The sequence below is a fragment of the Numida meleagris genome, chromosome 4 (genome assembly GCF_002078875.1).
Source record: "Numida meleagris isolate 19003 breed g44 Domestic line chromosome 4, NumMel1.0, whole genome shotgun sequence".
NCBI lineage: Eukaryota > Metazoa > Chordata > Aves > Galliformes > Numididae > Numida > Numida meleagris.
This window is the reverse complement of record NC_034412.1, coordinates 75,689,910-75,715,660: the sequence shown is the minus strand read 5'-3', so window position 1 is coordinate 75,715,660 and position 25,751 is coordinate 75,689,910. Positions and strand designations below refer to the sequence as shown.

General features: G+C 38.4%; 1 protein-coding gene and 1 long non-coding RNA gene across 7 annotated transcripts in view; one reads left to right on the top strand and one right to left on the bottom strand.

The window, feature by feature from the left end:
- Positions 7-5,297, bottom strand: LOC110397535. Of its 3 annotated transcripts, none has more exons than XR_002437830.1 (4): positions 4,739-5,297; positions 3,813-4,156; positions 1,133-1,306; positions 7-870 (listed from the first exon to the last, which is right to left on the bottom strand). It is a non-coding gene; the product is annotated as an uncharacterized LOC110397535 (long non-coding RNA). The 3 variants fall into 3 exon arrangements; XR_002437831.1 differs by having other exon boundaries at positions 1,133-1,188; XR_002437829.1 differs by lacking the exon at positions 1,133-1,306.
- The window catches only part of FAM114A1 (family with sequence similarity 114 member A1), a 34,288-nt gene continuing 13,953 nt past the window's right edge, over positions 5,417-25,751 (top strand). Inside the window, exons 1-8 of one of the 4 annotated variants that reach the window (XM_021393934.1) lie at positions 5,417-5,563; positions 7,751-8,100; positions 9,948-10,032; positions 17,764-17,877; positions 18,063-18,169; positions 18,843-18,977; positions 21,474-21,626; positions 23,938-24,061. In XM_021393934.1, the coding sequence (XP_021249609.1) occupies positions 7,759-8,100; positions 9,948-10,032; positions 17,764-17,877; positions 18,063-18,169; positions 18,843-18,977; positions 21,474-21,626; positions 23,938-24,061 (1,060 nt within the window). In that variant the 5' untranslated portion in view covers positions 5,417-5,563; positions 7,751-7,758. Of the gene's footprint in view, positions 5,701-7,750; positions 8,101-9,947; positions 10,033-17,763; positions 17,878-18,062; positions 18,170-18,842; positions 18,978-21,473; positions 21,627-23,937; positions 24,062-25,751 lie in introns of those variants that run through there. The other 3 variants (XM_021393933.1, XM_021393931.1, XM_021393935.1) reach the window with 3 other exon arrangements.

The window sequence follows — 25,751 nt, the reverse complement described above, 5'->3', positions numbered from 1 at the left end:
CGCAGCAAGTTGTTGCTCATGTCCAGATACTTCAGTGATTTCATATGTCTGGTCATGAAGCTCACCTTGGAAAGGCTCTCAAATTTATTCCTATGCAAAATAAATGTCTCCAGCTGAATTAGTTTGTTACAGTTCTGAAAAAGCAGATCTGTTAAATCATTTTTTGTAAAATTTATAGATCTAAAGGGACTGTCAGATGAAGGACACAGCATATGAATTAACTCAGATTCAGCTATCGTCAAGGTTTCAACGTTCATGTTTGCAAATATGCTATAAATGTCATCCTGTGAAAAGTACAGATCCCTGACTGAAACCTTCTTCAGCGCAAGTGCTTTCATGGAAGTATCTGAATAGTCGAAGCGACGCCTTGTGACATCCGACAGTAGTATTAAATTGTTGACATTGAAGTATTTAATGGATGAGTGCCATACAGTCTGAAGTACTTCAATGAAAGCTTCCCAGTCCACTGACACATTTGCCAGTGTCAGATTTTGTAGCCTGGAGCCTTTTCTAAAATTAGATAATAAAGTTATTAATTTTCTTACATTGTCATTTGTGATTTCTGACAATGATAGGCTTTCCGTAGCATTTTCTGTCACAACCCAACCAAAACTAGCTTTGGACTGCTGATTATTTGGATACAACAGTGGAAAGCTCAAGATTTTTTCATCCAAATCACCTTCTGAAAAATTGTTAGGAACAGATGTAAAGAGTTCATTTTTCACAGCCAGGCCAATATTGTTCCAGAAAGTGAATGCAAACAGACAGTTGTAAATAAAACAGCTTCTGAGATAACTCATACTCTCTGTCATACTGCTTTTTGGTTCCTTGGAGATCCTCAATACTCATACATCCATCTTTGGTCTAATCCTGCAACAACAATAAAAAAGATTGCATCATTAAGCAGCTATTCAACAGGTATCACAGAGATGGATTTTTTTAACCTTCCAATTTGCTATCTCTCCCTTTGACTTAGAAAACAATGAAGGCACTTATGATCTCAGGAAACACATTCTTTATTAAGTGACTACTGTAAGTTCTATTTGCCAAAATCTGCCATGTTTAATAAAAAGTCTGCTTCTTTCAAAATGTGTCTGATTTCATAGGTGATTGATCTGTGTTGCTTACTTACAGAATAACTGCTGTCATTCAGTGTTTTATGTAGGCTCTTCACAACTCCAGGACACTCTGACAGGAAAGTACAATATTTGAGGTCATATGGTCATCCTCTCCCAAGATTCTCTGTTAAACGATACGAACTAGACTCCACAGACATTTTCTTTACATACACTTGTGTCTATAAAACCTATAGTGAAACAGAGTTCATAAGGACTCTACCATGAGACAGTAATAGCTGCCATTCGTTGGAGGAGTACAAACTCTCTTAAACTTTCTTAGAATTGCACTGCTGGGTCTACAGTGCGCATTCTCTTTGACATAGCACAACCCATATTAAGATATTTCAACACTTCATCAAATAATTGACAGCACACTAATTTCTGCTTTTGTAGAGAATGCACGAAACTAGACTTGGAAACTATCAAGACATAATAAGGTAGCACAGCAAGACTTGTCCAGCCTTTTTCTAAATTTCCTTTTGAAAAATTATATTCAATTTTACCATCCTAGCCCTCAAAACACATTTGGGCAAGTGCAGAGAACAAAAAATAATCACCAATCTCTAGTCTGTTATTTTGACAGTTTGGGGAACAGTACTCCTAACGGAGTAATGGGAGAAACATGGAAGAAATTATACTTTGCAATAACATCTGTTTTTCATTCAAAATGTATCCTAAAATCTTCAAACTTGACAAACATAGCACTTGCAAGATATAAGCAGATAAGCAACTCAGTAGGCTACGCAAATCAAATTCACAGGGAGATCCTGTCCTGTTGTTTAAAGAGAGATCAAAACTGAGGTTTTAAGAGTTTGTCCTGTATGAACTCAGTATAAACTGACTAACATCTATGTAAGAAATAATACAGAATGCATTAAGCTATGATCATCTAGTATAAAGACATGCACTTTGCAAGTTATCAGTATAATACTTTTAGCATTTGGGTTTTGTATCTTTCATACAGATGAAACATATTATCAGTTAGACGTAACCTTTAGCTGTAGAGAAACTACTTCAGTTAAATCACTGTGATCCCCTTAACTATGATCGTAGTGCAAATACAAGAAGAATGCTATTTGGCCAGCTTCTTTGGATAAATCTACTGAAGATGAACACCATTCACTCCAATTTTTTACCCATGTACTTGAAGGACATCACACATTTGCTAATGAATCTTTATGGAAAACGTGGTCTATTTTCAAATAAGATGCACAATATAAAAACATGCAGTTTAGCTAACTAGAAAAAGCATAAACCCAATAAAAAAAATAGAACTTTCTCACCTGAAATCCCTGCTCTCCTAAAAAGCAGAAAATGTGCTCAGGAAAAGACAGAGAAAACTTCCTGTAATTCTATCCTTTTCTGTAACAATACTTAGAAACACCCAAACTCTGTATAAAACTTGTTTGTGCCATCTACTGACAGTCTGAGAAATAACATCTGTTTCTCCAGATGTTCTTTCCACACATAACATTAATATCATTTCCCCATTATTTAATTATTACTGGACAGTGTGTTTTCATGCTTTGTGACTGGATAAGCAGGAAAAAAAAAAACAGTTTTTTTTTTTAACCAGTTTTCTGTCTTCATCACATTAATATGAAACTAAGTACTTCTTTTGAGCAAGTTTTACACCAAAATTCAAACATCTCCCTCTCTTAATAATGATCAATGCCTTTATATTGTTCTGATAATTTTTTTCACTTAGCTATACTTATTTAGTTGCCAAGTTCTTATCAAGGCTGGTTTATAAAAGCACTAAGTATCCTATTTTAATTTCCATTTTATGGTAAAGGAAGATTCTCCCTCCCATTCCAGCAGTGTTGTAACTGGGTTAAATAGTGTATGTGGAACTTCTGAATTGAAACAGAGGAGCAACTTGAGTACTGAATGCCCAAGCACTCGGGTTATTGTCCTGGGAAAGACATAAACCAGCCCACTTTATTTCCGTGTAATGTTAGTCAGAAATTCCATCTTAGGTAGGTCTAAATATGGATCTAACTACCACAGAACTCAGCTTCCTTTTTGGTTTAGCATAATACAGTGTGTTCACCATTTAGCGTGTCAATGATTCAGGAAACAGAGGAAATAACCTTTAAAATTACTTTTTGATTTTACAGTATATTCTGTACATCATAGTTCCTTTCTCAGCTTCAAGGAACAACAGGTCATCCAAAAAAAAAGAAAAAGGGAAACATAGGACAAACAGCACACAACAGAACGCGGAGAATTCATACTCTCATCATCGTGCTGATAAGCCTTATGGTGGTACTCTACGGCTCTTTCTCCATTACTGTTGATTACAGACAAGAGTATTCACATCTGATTTACAAGTGACACTTTGTGATGTTGTTACTTACAAGCCATGCTACTGTTTGCTCCTGTCTGAAAAGGATAAAATCTTACAAGCCTTCAGTTGTACCAAACATTCACTCGCCTTTTTGGAACGTAACAGTTTAACAAACTGAACATGCAAACATATCACTCTAATGAATACAGAATCAGACATACATTTTGTTAACATGTAAAAACCGTTCCATAAATTAGAGCCTGTTAGAGGTGAGCGTGCTGGCCACAGGCATAGTTTGAGATCTCCAGATCTGCTTACATACTACAAAGACAAATTTAAGCATATGTTAAACAGCAAGATAAGCACTTCACTATAAATTACATGCCATTAGCTCTCATACTTACCACTCATGTGCAATCACTAGAAGACGAATACATTCCCCAAATGTTACGTGTGCTTCTGTGTCTTGACAAATGTAGTCAGATTAAGTCACATAATGAAGTTGTTTCCTTCCATCTTTTCTTTATACTTATATGTTCTCTAAAAGGCAAGTATTTTTCAGAGATCCCTTCCAATCTCTATGATTCTGTGATTTTTCTCTGAAACCTATCAAGGACCCCTTTAGAAGGCAATGGCACTCAGAGGAATAACAAACTTCAGGGAAATCCAAGGTGAGAGTAGAGAAGTCCCATCACTATTGCTCCTTTCCCGTATCAACTTTTTGTTCCAAAAACCATCTGCAACATCACTGCAGTGAAAAATACACGTGAAATTAATTACTGGCAAGTGAAAGAAAAAGAAAACTTACTGTAAAACACAAGTGCTGAATTCAAACAAGTCAGTTAGCAATTCAGGAAACTAACACACCCTTTTACTCCACAGGCGTACACACACATTTATAATGTTAATTTATACTTAATGAGCAACTTTCTATAACAACAGTCATGAATACTGTCTTCCGTTTCTAAAAACGTGCATGGGCTTATATGGAATCTGCAAACTGACACTTCAAGATCCATGTCATAGTCCGAACTACAGTTCACTTTTGGGGAAAAAAAAAAAAAACATTTCCAGCAGCTGACCTTAATTCATTAGGATTCCTCCTAAGACAACACCCTTACTCTCCTTACTCTTCCACAAATCCCATTAAAAAGCAGCGGCAAACCCTCAGGATTACTCAAGAGTTCTCAATAAATACACCTGAACATTACTGCATTAACGTGAAAGGTTCCAGAACGGCCAGCACACCCTGATACTTCTAGTCTCACTGAAACTCCCGAGAAATAAGCCGTGACTTAGCGATACAGGCGTTGGTTCTGCTGTCACCCACCTTAACGGGAAGCTTCAGAGATTTGCTCGGTAAGGGCGCCAGTCACGCGGCTCTATCCCTATCTGTGAAGCAACCCTCTGAGAAATGGGGTTTGTTTTGTGACCTCCCACAGCAGCTCTGCTCAGTGATTCATAGGATGTGTTATTATGCTTCCTGGGGCAACAGCGAATAACTTTCCTCAGCAAAGGAAGTCCGGCGGCAGAAACGATGCTGCAATGAACCCTGCAAGGAACTGCTGATCACAGCGAAAGGGCAAGGAACTGCTGATCACAGCGAAAGGGCATGCTTTGCCCTAAAAGGAGGAAGGAAAAAAAAAAAAAAAAAAGAGGAAAAGGCGGCTGCGTCTCCCGTAACCGCCACGGCCGGGGTGCCAAGGGGCACCCGAAAGCGAAACCGCCGTTGTTTTAACTCTGCAGCCATTGCTTCCGTCAGTGTTCAGCTTCGTCCTGAGGAAGGGTCAAACTTTCTATGAATAAGTAAATAAATAGACGGACGCCAGCCCAGTGGCTGCCCTCGGTGGTGCTCGTAACGCCTCAGCGCGCGCTATCGCCGCGGCGCTGCCGCACGCTCCCCGTCGGTCCCCTCAGGGGTCGCGGCGGGACGGGCGCTGCGCACCCAGCCGGCAGCCGGCACCTCGCGGCGACCCGCCCGCAACAGGCGGCCGCCCCGGAGGCACGGAGGGAGCGCGGCTGCAGAGCCCGCCCTCGCCGCGGCCCATCCCGGCCGTCCCGCCGTGCCCGGCCGGAGCTCCCTCCTCCCCCCGCTGCTGCCGACGTGGCGGGGCGGGGACGGAGTCGGGGGCGCGCCGCGAGGGAGTGCGGAGCGGTAAGCAGCGCGGCGGACTGTGCTTTTCTTGCTGCCGCTTTTGAAACCGGCTGCGGGCCGCTCACCGATAGCTCGAGCCCGGAGGGTTTAAACGAGAAAAAAGAAAGAAGAAAAGGGGGAAGCTGCGGTCTCTGCGGGTTAGAGGGAGCGGCTGCTCCAGCTTTGGGCTGGGCGCGGGGGCAGGTGGCAGCGGGGCGGGGGCCCGAGGGAGGGCCGGGTCCTGCAGAGGGCGAGAGGCGACAGCGGCTGTCGGGCGGGAGGGCGGCACCGCGCGTAGCACGGGGGTCCTGCGGGTGGCGGATCGCCGCGGCGCTGCTCCGTGCAGGAAGTTCGGCGGTTTGCTCTGATCCCCTCATCTGAGCGGAGAACTGCAGGGCCCTTGGCCACAGCGGCCCCCAGAGATGAGCTACTCCGGCAAAAGGGCATGTGTACGTGTGGTCCCTTAAATAATGCACTGGCGTTGGGTTCACATCCAACTGAATGAACTGGCTGTTCACATCCAATACCATGCACAGCTATGATGCGTGTATCTAAGGGTTTTACTGGTTTTAGTAGAGGGCCCTCTTAGGTGACACAAATAGAAACGTTTTCCTTATGTGGTGCTACTCATCGCAGGGTGAGTACTGTTAAAACTACAGCGATGGTTGCCTACATTAAAGCATTTTATAGTATCTGCAATATTTGTAATAGAAAATAAGCAAATGCTTGTAGCAAATGTAAAGATACTGATATGTAAATGCACGTTTTCTAAAGATAAAGTAAGTTCCAGTGTAAGCCGAAGTAACGTAAGCGGCATCAACCGGTTATTTATTTATGACTCCTGTTCATTGATCCTAAATGCTATTCTTGGTGCTGTTCAAACAGCTGATCTACATCCAAATTAGATAAACAGGCTGCTAAGGCCACAGATGTGCATGATTCCACAGATTTTAATAAGTTACACGAAGATAAATACACGCTTGTCAGGCAGACTTCTAAATCCCAATTGTATTCCACTTTTTGCCTTCTGTTCCTGTTCTTCAGTCTCTTCTAGAACCTCAGTTCTTCAAAGAAGGACTTCGGACTGTGTTAATTCAATGGGAGTCAGTGAAAAGACAGCATCTCCAGACAGATTGCTTGAGTTGATTTTGTGCCATACAACTCTGTGTGTAGATAAGACCTTGCAATAACAGCTCTCTGTCAAGGTTTGTCTTTGAAGTGCAGTGCCAGGCATGCTGTTGTTGTCAACAAGTAAATAGTGGTAATCACTGTACAGGGCTTTTGGACTCTGCCACTTAGTCAGCTGCAGAACTTGCTCAGAGCCTGGATCCTTGATCCACTGACAACAGCATTGTGGAAAATACTTTTTAATGAAAATTGCGCTGAAAGATGTGGAGTAAATAAGGGGAAATCTGTTATAAACTTACAAAAACAAAAAAACAATGACTATGCTTCATGCAAGCTTACCTTGGCTTCGGAGTTGAAATTTAACGACACAGCTTAATTCTGTTTTAATTAAAACTTAATTCTTAATGCCTGACATTTTAAGAACAGGTGAGAGCGCACTCCCCAGGCAATAAACCTTTGAGACAAGAAATACAGACTGTGTGAGCAGTGGATGCTTCCTGTCTATGAAATGGCTGCAGAGACCATCGCCCATCATGTTTTCAAATTATTTCCCTTCTCCAATACATTAACATTACCACAGCTTTAGTCACACTGTGCTTTTTTCAGCTCCTTGTCATCCTCCTCACCGTCAATCAGTAGACTGTAGGAACCTGTGTAAGTGAAAGTGATGAAAGTGAGAGTAAGAGCTGCTTGGCCATTGTGTTCCAGAGCCATTTCAGCTCAGATTATCCCATTAACTGTTGGACTTTCTTATATACCTAACAGAGAACGTAGGAATTAAGCATGTGGAAGCTCTTACAGTTGACTTCAGACAAATGAACATCCTTTCTACATCACCAAGCAGTATTTTGGAAAGCAAACTAATAATGTTGCTCTTTGTACTTGAATGCAGTCCTGCAAGGTGAATAGCCTTTTGAAAGTAATCACGTCAGGGCCGGTGTGACACATGTACCGCAGGGCTCCATGCTTACACATAGGCTATGGTGTTTTTCAGCAATAGCTTTTGGGAAGGACTACATATTTTATGGTCATTCACCTGTTTGTAGGGCCTGAAAACACTAATTTGCTTTCTATATTCAGACTTGAAAATGTCTGAAGACTTACGTGATGGCGTCCCATCTGAAGAGAAACCTGAAGTAATGGAAATGCCCAACAGCGATGTGTTGCCTCAGGAGTCAGTACTGCCCCCTGTGGAAGCTGAGATCCTGCCTGTGTCCTCACAAGAAGAACAGGGACAGGACACTAAGGGTGCCAGTAATGGACAAAAGGGAGACATATTTATTAATGAAAATCCTTTGACTGAAGAAATAGCTGAAAGTCTGCCTTCCAACAGAGACGTGTCTGAAGACAAGCCCACTGAGTGCATCGAGACTGTAAGCCTTGATACAGAACCTGATCCTGAAGAAACACCACCTGAGCAAAGTAGTTCAGTGAGTAATGCTTTCTTTTCCGTAAAAGCCCTCCCCCTCCCTGCTCTGTAAGAGCAGAATTTTGTAAAACGCTTATACAGTTTTTTACAAAAACCTAGGGAGTGAAGTACAGAGAACCTGCACAAGGATAAAATCAGTTAGACTGCATCACCGGGCTTTTGGAAACTAGGAACAGCCAAATTTCTCTTTGCCGGTATGATATTAATTTGATCTTGCTAGCTTGGTCACAATAAAACTATGCCAGAGTCTTAATAAGAACCTAGTCCATTTTATATAGATACAGCACTCCTATGATTTTGTTATCTGGTTTTCTGTACAAATCTGCTTCATTCAGTTCACAGAACGAACCTCAAGGAGGACAGAACTTAAACTGTGTTTGCAGCTTTAAGTCTCGTGCTTTCTCATTTTCACGGACTTCACAAAAATAAAATATCTTTCACAAGACTCAGTGAAACTGACACACTTTGTTCTAAGCCAGTGGCTTTTGATTTGTGATCCTCAAACCTCTTGGACTTCTGTGAGCAAATGCAAGAAGTTCATTAAAAAAAGGAAAGTCACAGTCTATATGTTCTAAAGATCTAAAGATGTTCCTGTCTCCACTGGAAGATTTTCAGGCATCTGCAAATTGGAAAAAATTAAAATGCATTCGTTTAGTCCTTCCACTAGTGACAGAGACCTACCTCAAAGAGGTAACAGGGGATATATGCACTGCACAGTGCAGAGTTGAAGTATCCTGGGATACTTCATCTTTTTGGTTTTGAGTTAATTGTGCAGAAGTGATGTGTTACTTGTGACTCAGATATCAGTTTCTTAATATGATTTAAAGATGGAATACTGGTAATTACTCACTACCACACATTAATGGAAAAAGTGGTTAGTACCTCCTGTGGCTGTGTTTTGATTGATTACAGTTGTTATAAATTCCCTGTGCACAACTACCTATGAGGAGAGTCAGGCAGAGAAGCCTCTAGCTCTGGCTCGCTGTAGAACTCAGAAAGAAGATGAGTCCCTGCCTATACCAGAGAATAACCATAATAAATCTGTATGGCTTCATAAGATTAGGTGCCTGGAGAAATATTAGGACATCCATAAAGACATCTGTGGAGTTTTATGTGCTTTTAGGAATAGATGCTTTTAACTAAACTTCTGTTTTCTTGTGCATAGAAATTTGAATTCCACATAACACCTAATATGGCACTGTCCAAGCATTTAGGATCCCATTAGGATGCACTGTTAGGAATTAAAAGACCTTTAAAAATCTGGCTTCTAGTGACCAAATTCTGAACACAGAGACAATATAAATTGGTCACTGTAATAAAGCCTGAGAAATGCATGTCTGCCCAGTGATAATATATGTGAAATAAATTGGAATGACAGTCCAGTGTGAAATCTAATTCTTAACTAATTCTCACTGTGGACACTGTGGTTTCACATTGAAGTTGTAGTCATGTGTTCACTGCACAGATGTGTGCACAGATATTAGCACCTTCCCAATGAGACTTTGAGTTAGCCTACCCAATTTTGTATTGAAATAGCCAGAGGAACAGTGTCACTGTGGAGAGTTGTGTCAGAGTGAGCTTGGTGATCTCAATTTGCTCCTGGGGCGAAGAATAGGTGAGGTGAGAACAGCAACAACCTCCCAGTGTTGTTAAAATGATACCTTTGCTCATGAACTACTTTGCACAAAAACTTAAGCATCTGCTAGAGGAACTAGTGGCAGAGGTTTTGTCAAGTACTCATTCTGGGCTATTTCTCTGTATATGCTGTCTATAAAGAATCGTTCTTCAGAAGGCGTCACTGTGATAACATGATTTTTAGTCAGTAGAGTAATATATCTGTTTTCACAGGCTGCAGACTCACCTAAAGCAAGTAGATGGGGAGCTTGGGGTTCCTGGGGCAAGTCTCTCCTGTCGTCAGCTTCAGCCACAGTGGGTAAGTGTTCAATCAGTAAAGTTTGTGGAAATAAATCAAATCATAATTTTAATATAATTAGACGCATCATGTTGTATGTTAAAGACAACATCTAAAGTCAGAGTGCTTCCCTTGACTAACAATATCTATAGACAGTTTTGTCCTGATTGGCTTAGCAAGCTGACAGTGTGCCACAATTTTTTTTAATAGGACAAAGGACTTTCCTAAACTGTGTAACATGCCGATATAATAGGCTTGTTTGTATAGAGAGTGAGTTACCTCACTGTGGCTGCTTTGCAGGAAGGATACATAATATGGTACAGTGACTGTCAGTTTGTGGGTTTTTAAGTCAGTGCCCTCCATCCCAGGTTCATGCACATATGTGTTTGTGGCTTATGCATCATGACTTCTAACTATACAATATAAATTAACTTCTCATAAATTATTCCAGCTTTCATTGATCCACAGTGAAACTGTTAAGCTTTATCACACCAGACTCCTGACAGTAGAACAGTATATTGAAACATAGACCCTGCATTCTTTCTCCGTATACAGTATGTCAGACCAAAATGTGCTCGTGAAGTCTTCAGGTAAAACTTAATCACTGCACATTAAAAACTCAGACAGAAAGTGAAACATGCAATACTTAGTTCCCAGCAGGTAACGATTTCTCACAAAACTGCTCCTAAGCTGTTAGCTAATCAGTTCTCATCAAGGATCCTAAGAACATCTTCAAAAGATGAACCTAGGAATTCAAGTTAATTGCTAGTTACTGAAAATAATGGTTTCCGTGGAGTTACTGGTTTTATGGCTGCATATTAGTTTAAATAATCTCCTTCCTGCCCTCCTTGGGCAGTGAGCTGTTTCTATCTGTTCCTCAGAGAAAGAGGGAACTTCCCTATCATCCCTATTTTTGATAACGCCTGCACTCAACAGTTTCTTTTTCCTTCAGGCAGTCCACCAGTTAACATCTCTAATAAACATAGAATGTTTAATAATAATAATAAGATGTTTTAAACTGGTAAAAACAAAGATTTCTACTGAAAGGCAATGTATTTCATCCTTCTCTTACGCTAACAATAGCCTTCATGTAGCGATGTGGGGAGCTGGTTTCTGGGACCAATTTTGGAAAGTACAGATGAAGTGAGAGCTGGATCTTCACCTAGATTAGTTTGTCAGTTCCCTAATGTGGCTCACCATTTGATCACCTAAATGCTACTGCTAGTGTGGGTGGAATGATAGGAACACACAGAACATATAGATGGCTACAAGGGCATCTTTAACTAGCTGTGGAACTGCGTTCTTGACTTGTATTAAACCATGGAGTTCAGTGCATCTCTTTCAGACTTGTAGAAGGTCCTGTGTGCTGAAAACATTCCTAACATTATTAGTAGAAGGAATAAAAGATGCCGCTTTCACAGATTTCTGTGAGCCTTACAGCATTCTGAAACAAATTTGACATAGTGTAAATAAGAAAAGAGGAACCATTACGTGCATGAAAGTAATTGTGAATTGTACCACTTGAAATTGTAATGGTGATTAATTATTTCAGTTCATTTTTATAGTTGCAGCAGTGGGTTTCTTGGAACAGAACTATTTCGGGAGACTGATTTTCACCTGTGAGAAAGCCATGTTTATGTTCTGTTTAGATTTTGTAGTGAATAGCATTGTAACAGAGATTCTAATGCTGCGAGTTCTAATATTACTTGTTACCAAATTGAGGTTGTTTTTGTAGACTTGCAGTGGCAATCCCACTTACAATTTTCGTTGCTAAAAAGTCTCAGCTTGGCAGAGCAATGAGTTTAGTATCACAAAGCGTATACTTTCTCTGTGGGGCAGCACAGGCTTGGATATTTTCTTGCAAAACAGACATGAGCTTGCCTGAAAGTGATGAATGCTGCTGGAAAAAGTTTGCGAGACAAACAATAATGTGCGTTGTATCCCTTCTTATTGTCTGGTAAGTTAACAAGACATCCTGTTTACAGCTGTTTGCTGCTTTTGTCTATAAAGCTGACAGCATTGCGTATCTGTGAATTTCCATGTTGTATTTTATATCATCTCATTTTTTTATAGGCTGTAGAAAGTATTGGTTCATATACATCAAAAATTCATTCTTAACTGACATTAAATACCATCTGTGTCAATATTGTAACTAATTTTCAGTGGGTGTAAATATGCAAAAATTTTGTTGCCTAGGCAGTCTGACTTGATAAGATTGTGTGATGCTATTTAAAATGGCCATATGAACACCACCTATACATTTGCAACATTAATATTATGTAAAAATGAGCATAGTTGGAACAGATCAAGTTGCGTAGGTAAAGGAGTATCCAAAAGTAGAAAGGAAAGTTAGAAAAATTTAAAATTAATTTAGTTTGTCATGTGAAAGGTTGCACTATGTCACAGTGGGGGTCTATCTGCTACCTAGTTTACGGCAACTGGGAAAGAGTCTAAAAACATGTATGTACAGCAACACTTCCCCTATTTTCCTATTTCCTGGAATCTACATATCAGAGACGCTTTCTGACCCTGGAGTCCAGGTAAGGTTGCATTCCTGTATTCACGTCTAATAATTTTGAATCTAACTAACTTGTAGGAATTTATTAAATAAAATAGGCATTGAATGAAGCAGAAATCAAATTTACATTCTTGTACCCCATAGTCAGATATATTATGTTTCCATTTGTTTTTTTTTTCCTTACAAGATAGTCTAAGTCTGATATTGGATACTAAATCTTAATTAGCAACATTTATATTTATTTTCTGTGAGATTATAACTAATCAAACATGCTAAATCAAACATGGTAATATATATAGTTCACTGAACCTGAAATAACTCAAAATGACACATGCATACTCTTATATTTGTTCTAGGAAATCAATACAGCAAGTAATAGTGTGTAGTCCTGATATAGATGGCTTTCTTCCTAGGTGTTTGTTATGAAAATTCATGCTTGATCTAGTAAAGTATTCACTGCCTGTCACCATCATAGACGTGATGTGGGACTGGGCATATACCACGTATCCGATCAGTATGGTAACCCCTAGTGAGAAACAGAGAGAGAGAAGAAAAAAAAAGGCTATTGGGAATTTCTATAAGCCTTCTTCTTTTTATTAAATATTTATTATTCCCCTTTAAAGTTACTTTGTTTAATATCTGAGCAGTTCAACCGATAACAGAGGAGCTTCATCTCCTATTCTACAGCAGAAAGTGGATTTGCCATAATTCAGTCCATTTAAATGTTGCTTATTGTTTTAGTGTAGCACACGGTATAAGGAAAGCTGCTTTTCTAGGATTAGATTTATTAACAACAACTTCAGTATGTGATTTGTCTTTCTCTCTGTCATTGCCTTTGTATAACCTAGCTTCTTGTCTGGTCAGTTGTGACAAGTATCTCCCATTCCTTGTTGGGTTTTTTGTTTGTTTGTTTGTTTTAAAATTGTACAATGTAAAAATAGCAGAAACAGTTTGGGGTGGACTAGATAATCTATTGAAGCCCCAAACACATTCAGATTTTGCCAAATACTTTCTCCTTAAGACTGAACTGAAACTGTTGTTCAAGGATCTCAATTTCATTATCCTTTAATCCCTGATTTAGAGCTTATATGGAGCTCCATAATGCCTCCATAATGTCACTGCCTGAGCAATGCTTAGTGCCTGACACTAGGTGTCACACTAAGAAAGTTATTGAACGCGCCACATTTACTGAGATGTAGAGTTCGCTTTTGCTTTTAAAAGGTGCAGAAAGTTTGTTTTTTACAAACACTGTGGAACCACAGTGGAATCGATCCACCACAATAGTTGCTGGGATAATAAAGTGGGAGAAGTAAGCTCACTGTGATCTTGAGACACAGCTTTGTAGTTATTGTCATCATTTTACCCTTTCTTTTAAATTGTACTGTTTAGTAATCAGCAATTATACAATTTGGTTTTTAAGTAACAGTGCTGATAAGACTCTTGCACTGATTACCAGTGCAAGCTAAGCCAATCTAATGGCTAGCAGCCACTGAAATGTGCAATCCTGCACCTCTCTTTTCCTTGCACTTTTCTCCCTCTTCCATGTGCCAGTGCTCATGCCTTTCTGAAAACCTGAGGTTAACTTCTTATGCTGAGGTTAAGAATTACTTCTAGGGTTACTGGCATAAAAATAACCCTAGAGGAGAGAAAAAATCCATTTTCTACCTCTTCAGTGCCAGTTTGCTGTGGGATGAGTTAAGCACAAGGGCAGGCAGAATGGACAAATATGGAAAGCAGAAGGAGCAGGACCTCCCGTAGCAGCACCAAGAAGCCATTTGGTCAGCCTAGCTAACATCAAATCTTAAGTCCTGAGGCTTGAGTGAGGCAAAGTACCTTCTCAGTCTGTGTTTGAAGCTTGTGACTTTTGTTTTTAAAAAACAGCTTGTATGCTTGAAAGCTTGCGAGGTTTTTTTTTTCCAGCTAAGCTATCTGCTAGCTTTAGGAAAGCTACTTTTTTCTTCTGTAAGCCTTGCAGTCCCATTTGCTTTCTTTATATCTTATGATGTAGGAGAGGTTGAGAGACAAAAAACTGTTGCAATAGCCTTTGTTCCTATTAGTATTTTATTAAAACCTTTTATAAATTCTATAAGGAGATCTGAAAGCAGTTCCATTTAAGAGCTTAGTTGGAATTATTCATGATTTAAAGACTGGATAGCGTCTTACCAGAATCTAGCCTGTGTTCTTGTTTTAAGTAGAAGGAAGGTAATTTTGCTGAAGCCCTGAAATTAATAGAGTGCCAGTTGGGTAGCCTGAAAGTGAGTACAGTTTGCTCCCACTTTTTTAATGCATATGACCAGAGCACAGCTGCCTTTTCCACATACTTGTATGCATATAGTGAAACAATTCCCTCTAGCCATGTTCAGGTTCCTCAGTTTCTTGGTCAGTTTCAGATGCTGTATGAAGGCCTTAATCTTTAGCTGAAATCTTTAGATGAAGCTTCGCTCATTTTTCTAGATGAAATTTTAATTGGAATCCCCCTGTGGTACGAAGACTGTGGTAGCCAGAGATAAAATCTCCATCCTCCTCCCTCCACAGAGTGCCTGGGAGTATGAGGTTGACAGGTAATGGAGGTAACTGCAGAGGATGGCTGTGATTTCAGATGTGTGGAACTGCCCTCCAGAGCTGCCTCTTTCAGCTCTGCAGGGAATCCAAACCTGCTAAGCTGGGAGGTTGAAGATAAGAGTGCCTGATGTGAAGTGGAATGTATCTGACTAAAGCATTTGTGTTCACTGTGATCTGGCCTTGGGCAGATCATGCAAACTCAAAGGTAGGCCAAGTTTTTTGGAAGTGCTTGAGAAAGTTTCCTCTTCAAATGACTGATGCCACATAGCAAACTGAACAATAATATTCTGCTGAAATTACCAGCAAAGAAAAGAAATCATGCAGGCAAGAAAAACAAAACCAACAACACAGAAAAGCAAGCCACACGCTTAACAAAGCTCGTCCTCTTCTGCTATTGCAGATGAGTAAATGGGGGCATCTGAGGTGTTTCCAAGTTGACAATATCAGTTCAGTTATGTTACGACACAAACATAACAAAACAGTGTGCCATCACCTCTAAAGTGTAGGCTCTTCTCCCATAGCCCCTTTTATTTCTGTGCTTTTTGAAATCACAGATAATCATTTTCATTTCCAACACGGCGTGTAGTTCTGCGGCATTTGTGCGTGTGTGTGTGTAACAGTGCCGTGTTGCTTCAGTTGCAGTATTCTGTTTTCACCTGGTTCTGTTGTTTTAGCTAAAGGTATGTGCCATGCAGCTTAGTTCAGCAAAACCACTCGTAGCTGACCTGATGTATTTTCTTGTCATTCTAGTGCATGTAAACAGCCTTGAAAATGCTTTCTGCTATACGGCTGTGAATACTCTTGGGGATATAAGCTTGTCTGCAAAACCATGAGAGCCAAATTAAAGAATGTTTAAAAAAATAATAACAAACAATTTTATATGCAAAAAATAAAAAGAGAATTAATCTGAAAATCCATAAATTTTTCACAAACACTTGACATTTTTGCTTGATATTCGTAGTTAAATTTTTGTATAATTACAGGATGGTAATATTTAGTTATCGAGTCAAAATCTCTAAGCAATTTATATCAAAGGAAAGAATGGAATTCTTGTGCTGATTTTAAAAACTTGTGGGCAGTAGAAATGGAGAGGAATATGACACCAACTACCCTTTACTTAAATTTAACAGCATGATTAATAGTTATTTAAGTGAGTCCTGGGAATCTGATGAGTAAGGAAGTTATTTGAGAATGTATTCATGCTAATATTTTCATTGAACCAATTAAAATGTGCAGGAGATTGGGATTAGACAGAGTAGTACTTCACTCTCCAGTATCTGCATCAGAGCAGATTTTACGAAAGGCGAGAAGTTATCCGGCAGTGACTTACACTGCTATGGCAGATAACCCAGTGCGTCCTTTGCAGTTGTAAGACATGAGATAAAATAGACAAAGGCCATATTTTCTTTAGACAGGTAAGAGCATTTACGTGCTTTTTCTCTCTGTTTCAGTGTAAAACATCAGGACTTGATGTAGTTTATTCTCTCATATAAAAAATGACTTGTTTCTGGCACTCTGTTCCTAAGGGAACATCTGTTCTTTTCTTTGTGTTTTCCTGCAGATGCTCCAATTTTCTTGTATGCCATCTTTCAGTAGTGCTACTTCCCATGTGGTTTCTGTAGCATATTTATTACTGAACTCGTTGAGCATCTGATGTCCAACCCATATGAAAATCACAGAATCATAAATTTAAGCTTTCCTTCTTCTTACTCCATTCAAAATAGTTTTGCCGCATCTTTCTTTAATGAGATTTTCAAGAAGCATATTTGTATGACTGTATATACACATACACATATACACATATACATATATATGTATACATGTATATTTGTATAGGATATAAAATAGAGCATCTGTATTAATGGCTCTTCTGGAATTATTTATGTACTTATAGTTCCATTTGAGGTAGAGAGGCAAAGAAGTACTGAACTGTCATTAATACTTTTCCTAGACAGATAATTAAAGTACTTAGTGTTGCCGTACTGCTGGAAATGATCAACTTCGAAAGTGATGCAGTGAGCGTGCACTATGCAAGAAACAATAAAGCAAGGTCACTGAAGCCATGTCATTTTGTGTTGGAATAAAACAGGAGCGCTTGCCTGCTTGGTTGTTTACTTTCTGTGGGCTGGCTGATATGCAGAAGCTCCCAGCTGAGGAAGATGTCTTAGCTGCCTCACTTGTGATGAGATGAGTATTTCATGAGCATGCTTACTTAGGGATATATCCAGAAACAGAACAGGTGAACAATCTGAGGATAGCATCTTCTAAGGGCAGTGTTTTTCATCTACATTTATCTTCTGAAAACAATGCCAAAACCCATGGCATTATGAGGGCTATCAATTTCTCTTGAAAGTATTTATAATAGAATATTTAGCATTTTGAAAAGTAGAGGACTAACTTAAACTTATTTGTGCCACTGAAACAAGTTTTAAAACATTTTTGATCTAGTGTTGTTTGTATTATAATTTAGCTTTATCGTTTCTAGTCAGCTAACGTACTGGATATAGCAGAACAAGTGAATTATTGACCTAGAAAACAAGCAAGTGAGGTAGCTTTGATACTTACTCTGATTATGAGTTATTTTTGGTGATCATTCATGGTACATAAGGATGCTATGCCCTGTTAGGAATAAGTTTTCAAATCATATCATCTAAAGTACATTTTTGCTGTAGGTCATGGGATAACAGCAGTAAAAGAAAAAGCAGGAACTACCCTAGGAATTCATCATGCAAGTTCAGCATCTTCAGAAGCAGCAGAGCATCCTGCAGCTGAAACATCAGTAACACGTAAGTTCAAGTTCACTGAAATTTTTGACATTTTTGACACTGCCAAATTAGTCCAATTCACAAAATTTTAAGATTTTGATCACGGGATTCCATTTACTGTAATTTGTGACTTTTAGAGGTGAAAGTATGCTGTAGCTTGCTCCTTTTTTTTTTTTTCTTTAAATTTTGTTGTTGTTGTTTGTTAGAAGCAGAAGATTCTCCTGACCAAAGCTCTTCCGAGAATATTCCTTCTTCTCCTTCATCTGGATCTCGTGGGATGTTGTCAGCTATCACTAATGTAGTACAGAACACAGTGAGTCATTTTAGGGGGCCTCTCTTCTCTAGGGATTTTTCATCATTTTTAGTTCTGTGCAGGTCACATTTAATAGTGTTTGTTGGGTCGTAGGTCTTCGTAGAAACAGTTCTGTAATAAGCCTATTCAAAGTTTTTTCCACTGAACCTGAAATCATTAGCCAATGAAAATTCATTTTCAGCGTAGCTAAAAAATTGTGAGTGTGGAATAATGCTAGTAAAAATACACAAGAAAAACAACTGCATTTCTATAGACGTTTCCAGAGAAATCACATGTCAAAATTTTAGAAATCAGTTTGATAAGGCAGTCTCATCCTGTTCATGGTAGACTTATTTTTCTTGCCTAAAAGATGTTCCCAAAGTCTAGCTGCCACTTAAGAGAAAATAAAAGTGATATTCTTAAAATTTTCATTGTCAACAAGTGTTTTATTTTCTCTTGTGTGAGGCTTTTAATTAACTACAAATATTTGTGTAGTTTTTTTTTTTTTTCATTTTGAAAATGTAATCAGAACAGTAACATAATTGTATGAGCACAGAAATCCTATTGTTAGCTAAAGCAGAAAAAATCTAGGGAGCTGAATGTTCTAAGATGGTGTCAGCAAAAGTAATACTCTTTACAGTTCCTGTTAGCATAAAGTGGAAAGGAAATAACCACATTTCATTCTTTTATACAGGGGAAAAGTGTATTATCTGGAGGCTTAGATGCTTTGGAATTTATTGGGAAGACAACCATGAATGTCCTTGCAGAAAACGATCCTGGATTTAAGAGAACAAAAACACTGATGGCAAGAACAGTTTCTCTGTCTCAGGTTGGATTTATTTTAATACAACGTTGTCACTGCAGTTTCACATTCATTTTCCAGAATTTCACATGCCTCAGGGAGAGGCTTTATTTATTGCAGTAGATATTGGCTAGGCTTATGAAAATAAATATTATGCTTTGTATTTGCTCTAGCTTCTTTTTCTTCACAGATATTACAAAAGGTGATGTAAAATCATCCTTTCTGCATAATTATATTCAGAATAGTTGATTTTGATGAGATAATATATGTGGCAATAAACCATCACGCTCCAGAGAGACAATCAAATTGTTTCTGTAACAGCTGTAGGTAGATATCTTCCAGCATAAACATCACTATACTACTTTTCTTGAAAATGAGTAAAAATGGAATATGATGTATGGTTCACTAGGAATCAAAGCTGCAAATAGTTACATCTTATGTCCAAGTAAACTAAAGATACCCTTAGAGAGAAGTCATATCATGATTTGGATCTTTAAAGATTCAGAGACATGGTAATAGAACAGCAGTACATGCACTGCCAGTACAAAATCATTTTAGCTCTCCTGAGGGGAAGAAAGATGCAGAAATCAATAGACATGGAAAAGAAACTTCGATTTTACCAAGTTTACTCCCTTCTGGAAAGTAGTAAGCGATTCTTCTTTTAATGAGATGTTTCACCTTTAGTATTGGTCATTTTAAGTTGAAACAGACTGTTACTGTCATAGCAGGCCAAAAACAAGTAACTCTTGTAGAGAACATGAATGCAGTTATACAGATGACATGTATCTGTTGCAGCAGCACTCTGTTTTGAAGTTAGCACCAATAAAGTGGAAACACTTGTAGGCATAACACACTACAGTCTCGATATCGCAGCTGAAGTCTGTGTTGTGGTGTGGTTCTGGATGTGTAAGTCTAATTAAGTACTTCTAGCCATTGTACTCAAGCTTAAGTTTGTAGGGTGTCTTTTATGGAAGGCATCCCAAAGCACTTCACACTGTAATAGTATTAGATCTGCAGTAATGAAAGTGGTTCCTATGAAGACTGAAAATGTTGATCTATCTGGGAAAAGCTATCTAGATTGTAGCATTCACGTATTTAAACGCAAGGCAGTTTATACAGGCATATTTGATACCACATATGAAATGCTGGCTGTATGTAAAGCAATGAGATTTTGTTGTTGACTTCACTGAGGCATGGATTTGACTTCTTTCTTTAATTTCAATGTTCCAAATATTTTTAAACACTTGAAAATGAAAGAGACAAGTAGGATCATCAAATAAATCAAATATGAGGAATGACTAAAATAAGCCTGATACTGTCTGTGTAGGACAAATCTTCCAGAAGCAACAAAATTTGACCTTATAATTTGACCTTGAGTTCCAGTGCCCTTGCCATGCCTGATACTTTGTAATTTGTTACTCTGTCTACCTGTATTGCCTAAGTTGGTCTTGGCATTAAACTGGCCTATAAGCAGTCTGAGCTATTCTGCTGACTATACACGCAGCCGAAGAAAGTTAGGCACATAGGCTTAAAGTGAGCCTTTGAGAATACTTTCCTAAATAATATGCATGAATCCACTCACAAAATCTGATATAGAAAGTGGTACAAATTGATTGTCATGGTTTTCATAACATGGTGCTTCATTTTAGGTGATTTGTACGTAAAATGTTTGTACACTCCATGATTAACTTTTTGATAGTGGAGACTGAAAAATCTATCATCATAAGTCTTTTATCATAAAAATTTTGAATGATGCAACAGTGTAAGTGGTGTGAATTTACCTGTATTGAGAGGCTTATCGGTGATTTAAGATGCATTTGAGCTGTACTTAAGGACTTTACAGTGGCAAATTCATACAAGAGACCATACTTTCCTTGAAAGTCTGCTTTATGAGAAAACCACTCCAAAATATCTCCAAGTATATGTAGTATAGTTCTGCCCCATCCTTGGAAAATACATGCATAATTAGATCTCTATTGTCAGTCTTGCTGTCACATAAAACTGATTTTAATATCTAGTAAAAATATTTTATGTACATAAGAAATATTTTTGTAGATACATTTTTTATGCAGGCAGGTAGGTAGGTGCTGAAAATAATATTCTTTCCATTTTGTGGTCTGTGGTATGGATTGCAGGAGTCTTTAAGGCTGTGTATGAAATAATCCTTTTTAGTTTTCTTCCATTATAATTGGTAGCGACATTTATGAGATGGTATTCATAGCCGCGATTGCTTTTGAAAACATAAAGAAGATTATTTGTTTGCTCATTGTTAAAAAAAAAAAAAAAAAAGATGGTTAGCAATTACTATTGGGAAAAACATACTTAGAATGCTACATAAATATTTTACTAGACTTTTTATAAAAAAAAGTTGGGTATTTCAGCTCTAAAATTTCAGCTCTGCAGGTGTGATATACTCCCAAATTTTATTTCTACTTTCTAAACAAGCAGAAGCAGAAAGTAATAAAATCTGTCATAGCTACAGCACCACCAATAAAACAACAGGAATGATGTATATTTTTGCAGCTGCTGCGAGAAGCTAAAGAAAAAGAGAAACAGAGACGGGCCCAGCAAGTTACAGTTGAAAGAACAGCACATTATGGACTGCTTTTTGATGAGTTCCAGGGTTTGTCTCATCTTGAAGCTCTAGAAATCTTGTCAAATGAAAGTGAAAACCAGGTACAGTATGCAGACTGGATAAATCACAATTGCTGGTGCAAAACTGTTCTTTACTTTCATTTTGCTGTGCAGTTGCATGTGAAATGAACAGTAAGTTTTCCATCAGCTTCAGAGAAAGCTGGTTTGGTCTCAGGGGCTGGCCAGTTTGTGGCTTCAGGAAATTCATTTCAATACACCTAGATTTTAACTCAAAGATTTGCTCAAAAGAAACAACTTCATAACTGAAAATTATTTCTGTTGAGATCATATAGTGGATATCTTTCATCTTGTGACACTATGCGGGCAGATGTCTTTCCAGAATTTCAAGGAGGTTCAAGTCTTCTGTTTTTGTATCAGGCATTGATACTTACATTCAGGAATTCCAGACATACTGCAGCTGGAGGCTAGTGAATTAAAATGAATTCCAGATTAGTTATTCAGTTCTTAAGTCTTCTTTTTGTTTCAGTTTCTAAACTTACATAGGACTACCTCAAGACTAATTCCATTACTAGGAGCATACAAATGCTGCATGTCTCTCCAAAAAACATGCTAAAGTTACTGATGCCTATCTGATACATGTATTTTTTTTTTTTAATTTCAGTTGTCAAATTATTGGTACTGCTACTAGACCAGTAGATCACTGACAGTAGATGAATAGAACTGCTGTATATTCCCATCAGTGGAATTTTGTACTGAAACATTTTTCTGAATATATTTCTTTTCTTTTGTTTTATTTTTGTAGTCAGCACTCCTTACTTTCTAGGTGATTTTTAATAAAAAATAACCAAGTTTTTCTTAAATGTTTTATTTGCTCTCACAGATAATAGAAGCTCATTTTAATAGAAGCTAGGTACCTACTGTCCACATTTTTTGTTTTCCCCTATTATGTCTAAGCAATATTATAAATTCAAAGCCCAAATGTAAGGTTCAAGAGCCTACTTTTAAAAATGAACAAAAACAAAAAACATCTTACAAAACAGGAAAGAAATATATAGTAAACAAGTTCAGGCTAATTGTGTCTGTCAACACTCTTTTTTTTTTACTGTGAAATACTGCAGTGTAAGACTTGCACAAGTTGTAACCATGAGGTTTCTGATGCGCTGCATGTTATGTCCTAGATAACTCCTAGATAACTTGTTCATAGTTCTGCTTTTTCAGCTATTTGGAAGAAGATAAAAGCACATAAGACTGAATGCAGCTGTCTGGGTCAACAAGTCCAGTTGCCTGATATGGGGGTTGGCACTTGATGATCCTTGAGGTCCCTTCCAACCCAAGCCATTCTATGGTTCTATTGTATATACATAAGGCTCACATATCCAGAAGGCTCACGGAACATATTCCAAGTGCACCACACACACCACACCACACCACACATGTCCAAAGTACCTATAATATTGAGACCCATACTAGCAGTCCAAAAGCCACACTCTGATGGATCACAGGAGGAATGCAAGGGAGACTGAAGGCATTGTTAATGTACTAGGTCCTTTAAATAGCAGGGATTTAAATATTATTTTTAAGCTTTCATTTTAAAATTTTGCAGTTAATCATATGAAATGAGCAATGCTATAGAGAGGGACCAAAGAAACCAACCACCCTAGGTAGTCCTTCACAGCTTGAGTTGGATCTCCCAACATTATCCTGTGTTTACTCCGAGCATATGAAATGAATATAGCAAGGTGGAACACAAGAGAAGCATTTTGTGACTCACCAGTCACCGGTAGAGAGTGGCATCATGGGATTAACACATTACTGTAGTGCAAACAGTGATTAAAATAATCTGTTTCCATCTCTCTTGTGTATGCTGCCCTACTACCTATGCAGGGATTTGCAGATATCTGAGATGCCCATGGAATCTTGAATGGTCTCTCAATACATTCTTCAGAACAGGTACATCAGTACACTGTCAATAAATTTTGGTGGGACTCTAAGGGAAGGAAAAGAGGTGGTTTTTTTCCAGCTCTTCCCATGATTGCTCTAAGTATGAATTGTGTCTGTGCTCTTCTTGCCAACTGTATTCACCCAAACAATCCCAAATGTATTACAGTTTGCAATTAAACCACAGATTTATAATTCAGAGTATAATACAATTCAGAATATTGTTCTGGTTGAAGGTAGAGCCCTGATGATCTTGCAAGGCTGGTGTAATTTTTGTGACACTCATCAAATTTTTTTGATGAGAACTAAAGACATATCTACATAAGTTGGAAGGTCAGAGATATTTGAGTTTAGTGGAAGTTTCCACTTCTTAGCTGTTTTGGCATCAGACTCAAAATTATCAATTTAAGAAAGGCCCTGTTTCATGTAGGAATGCTCACCCTTTCTTTTACAGATTCAGTCATATTTGGAAACACTTGGTGGAGAGCAGCTGGAGACTGTGAAAAATGATTTAATTGCTATAAAAGAGATTTTTGTTCCAAAGGAATCAGACGATGAAGTGGTACAGGCACAGAAAGGTAATTAGAAATGCAGTGAATTGACCATGTGAACAATTGTTACTTCTGTATATAGTCATTTTAAAAATTGCAATCCAAACTGTAATGTCTGTTATCTCAATATTCCTCATGACAAAGTCACTGAAATGAATACTCTTGAAGTTCTGGAAGTTGGAAGAACACTTAATTTTGAATTTATGTTGTAATTGAAGTGTGAGGTAAAGAAAATACAAGGTAAGAATGTATTACACTATTTTGCTATGTCATTGAAAACAGAAATAAAAAGGGAAAATAGCCTTCTGACTGCAGCTTTCTTACAGTCTGTTTCTAAAATTATTTAATCTGAAAGTTTAGGATTGTTTAGCAATGCTTTTCCATTTAGCAGTTTCATCCTGACTTTGCACCCTTGCTTGCTAAGTGGAGAAAGGATTGGAATGTAGTTAAGGGGACCTAGAAAAACCTGAACTTTTTGAAAGAAAAGCACTTTGAAACATAGTGTGGCAAGGGTACCTTCTAAGTATTGCTTGGCAAGATGTGGCATGTAGAGCACTAGAAATAAGTTAAAACAGCAGGAGCATACCTTAACTATAACAGTGCACAACATTGAACCAGCTGGGACTAACATGGTAATCCATAGATCAGGTCACAAAATCAGTGGTAAAATATGTGGATCCTCTGGCTAGTGGCAATATATGTGTCTTAAACAGGTTGGGACTTTTGGCATTCCCCAGAATAGGCTGGGATCAGGAAAAGTTACTATAATTTATATCTCCAGGCCTGTGACATCCATACCAAATCTCTTCTAGCAAATAAAAAGAACCCCCTTGACTGAAGACTAACTCATGCCATTAAACACCATATTCAGAACCTTACTTTAAAAGATATTTCTTCGCATCCTTTTGATGTTTTCCCCACAAACCCATATTCTGCAAGATGTCGAGGTGTCATTTCTCTGCTCTTCAGATAGAGAAATTGCATCCACATCCACATATTCCAACTGGAAGGTCCTTTCCAGTCAGACTGCATTCCTTCTAGCAGTGCTTACGCAGTACGCGTGGTGTCTCTCACAGGTAGACTATTGCTTCTCAGGGGAGCAGCAAGTGTTCAGTGTGAAGTCTTAGTATGGCAGAGCTTTGTGCTGTTTTAGAGTGAGGATTCATGGCATGTGTGTTGTGCCTTAATTTATGTGAGAAACAGCTCCTTGCTGTGAAACCAGTCCCCATGAAAAGCTCTGTTTCTTGCACGAAGTGATGTTTACTCTGGTGGTTAGACGTTCTGGTTTTTTTTTGGTGAAATGCATCTGCTGAACGCTCTGCTTGAAACATTAACTCTTAAATATGCTGGAACCAAGAACAAAATCAGAGAGCACTGCAGGTTTTCCCCTGTACAAGTGTCAGTCAGCAGTGAAACATCTCCTCTCTGTGAGAGCAGAAATGCCAACAGCACCCCGTCCACAACCTTGTAGTGAAATGGGTGTTAGTTCAGGCTGCAGTTCACAATGACGCGTGTCCTTCCGTGCAGTCAGACTCTGGATTTAATAGTACTTGAATACAGATAAAATGCATGTATATATGTCTGTATATGCATCTATATACATCTACAGATAAATTGCATCTATTACTGTTAGGTTGGATAAATTTTAGTTCCACTGGAGGACGCCGAAAAATAAAACAGTTAATCACCCTTCAGCATGGCAGTCTGCTAGGATGGA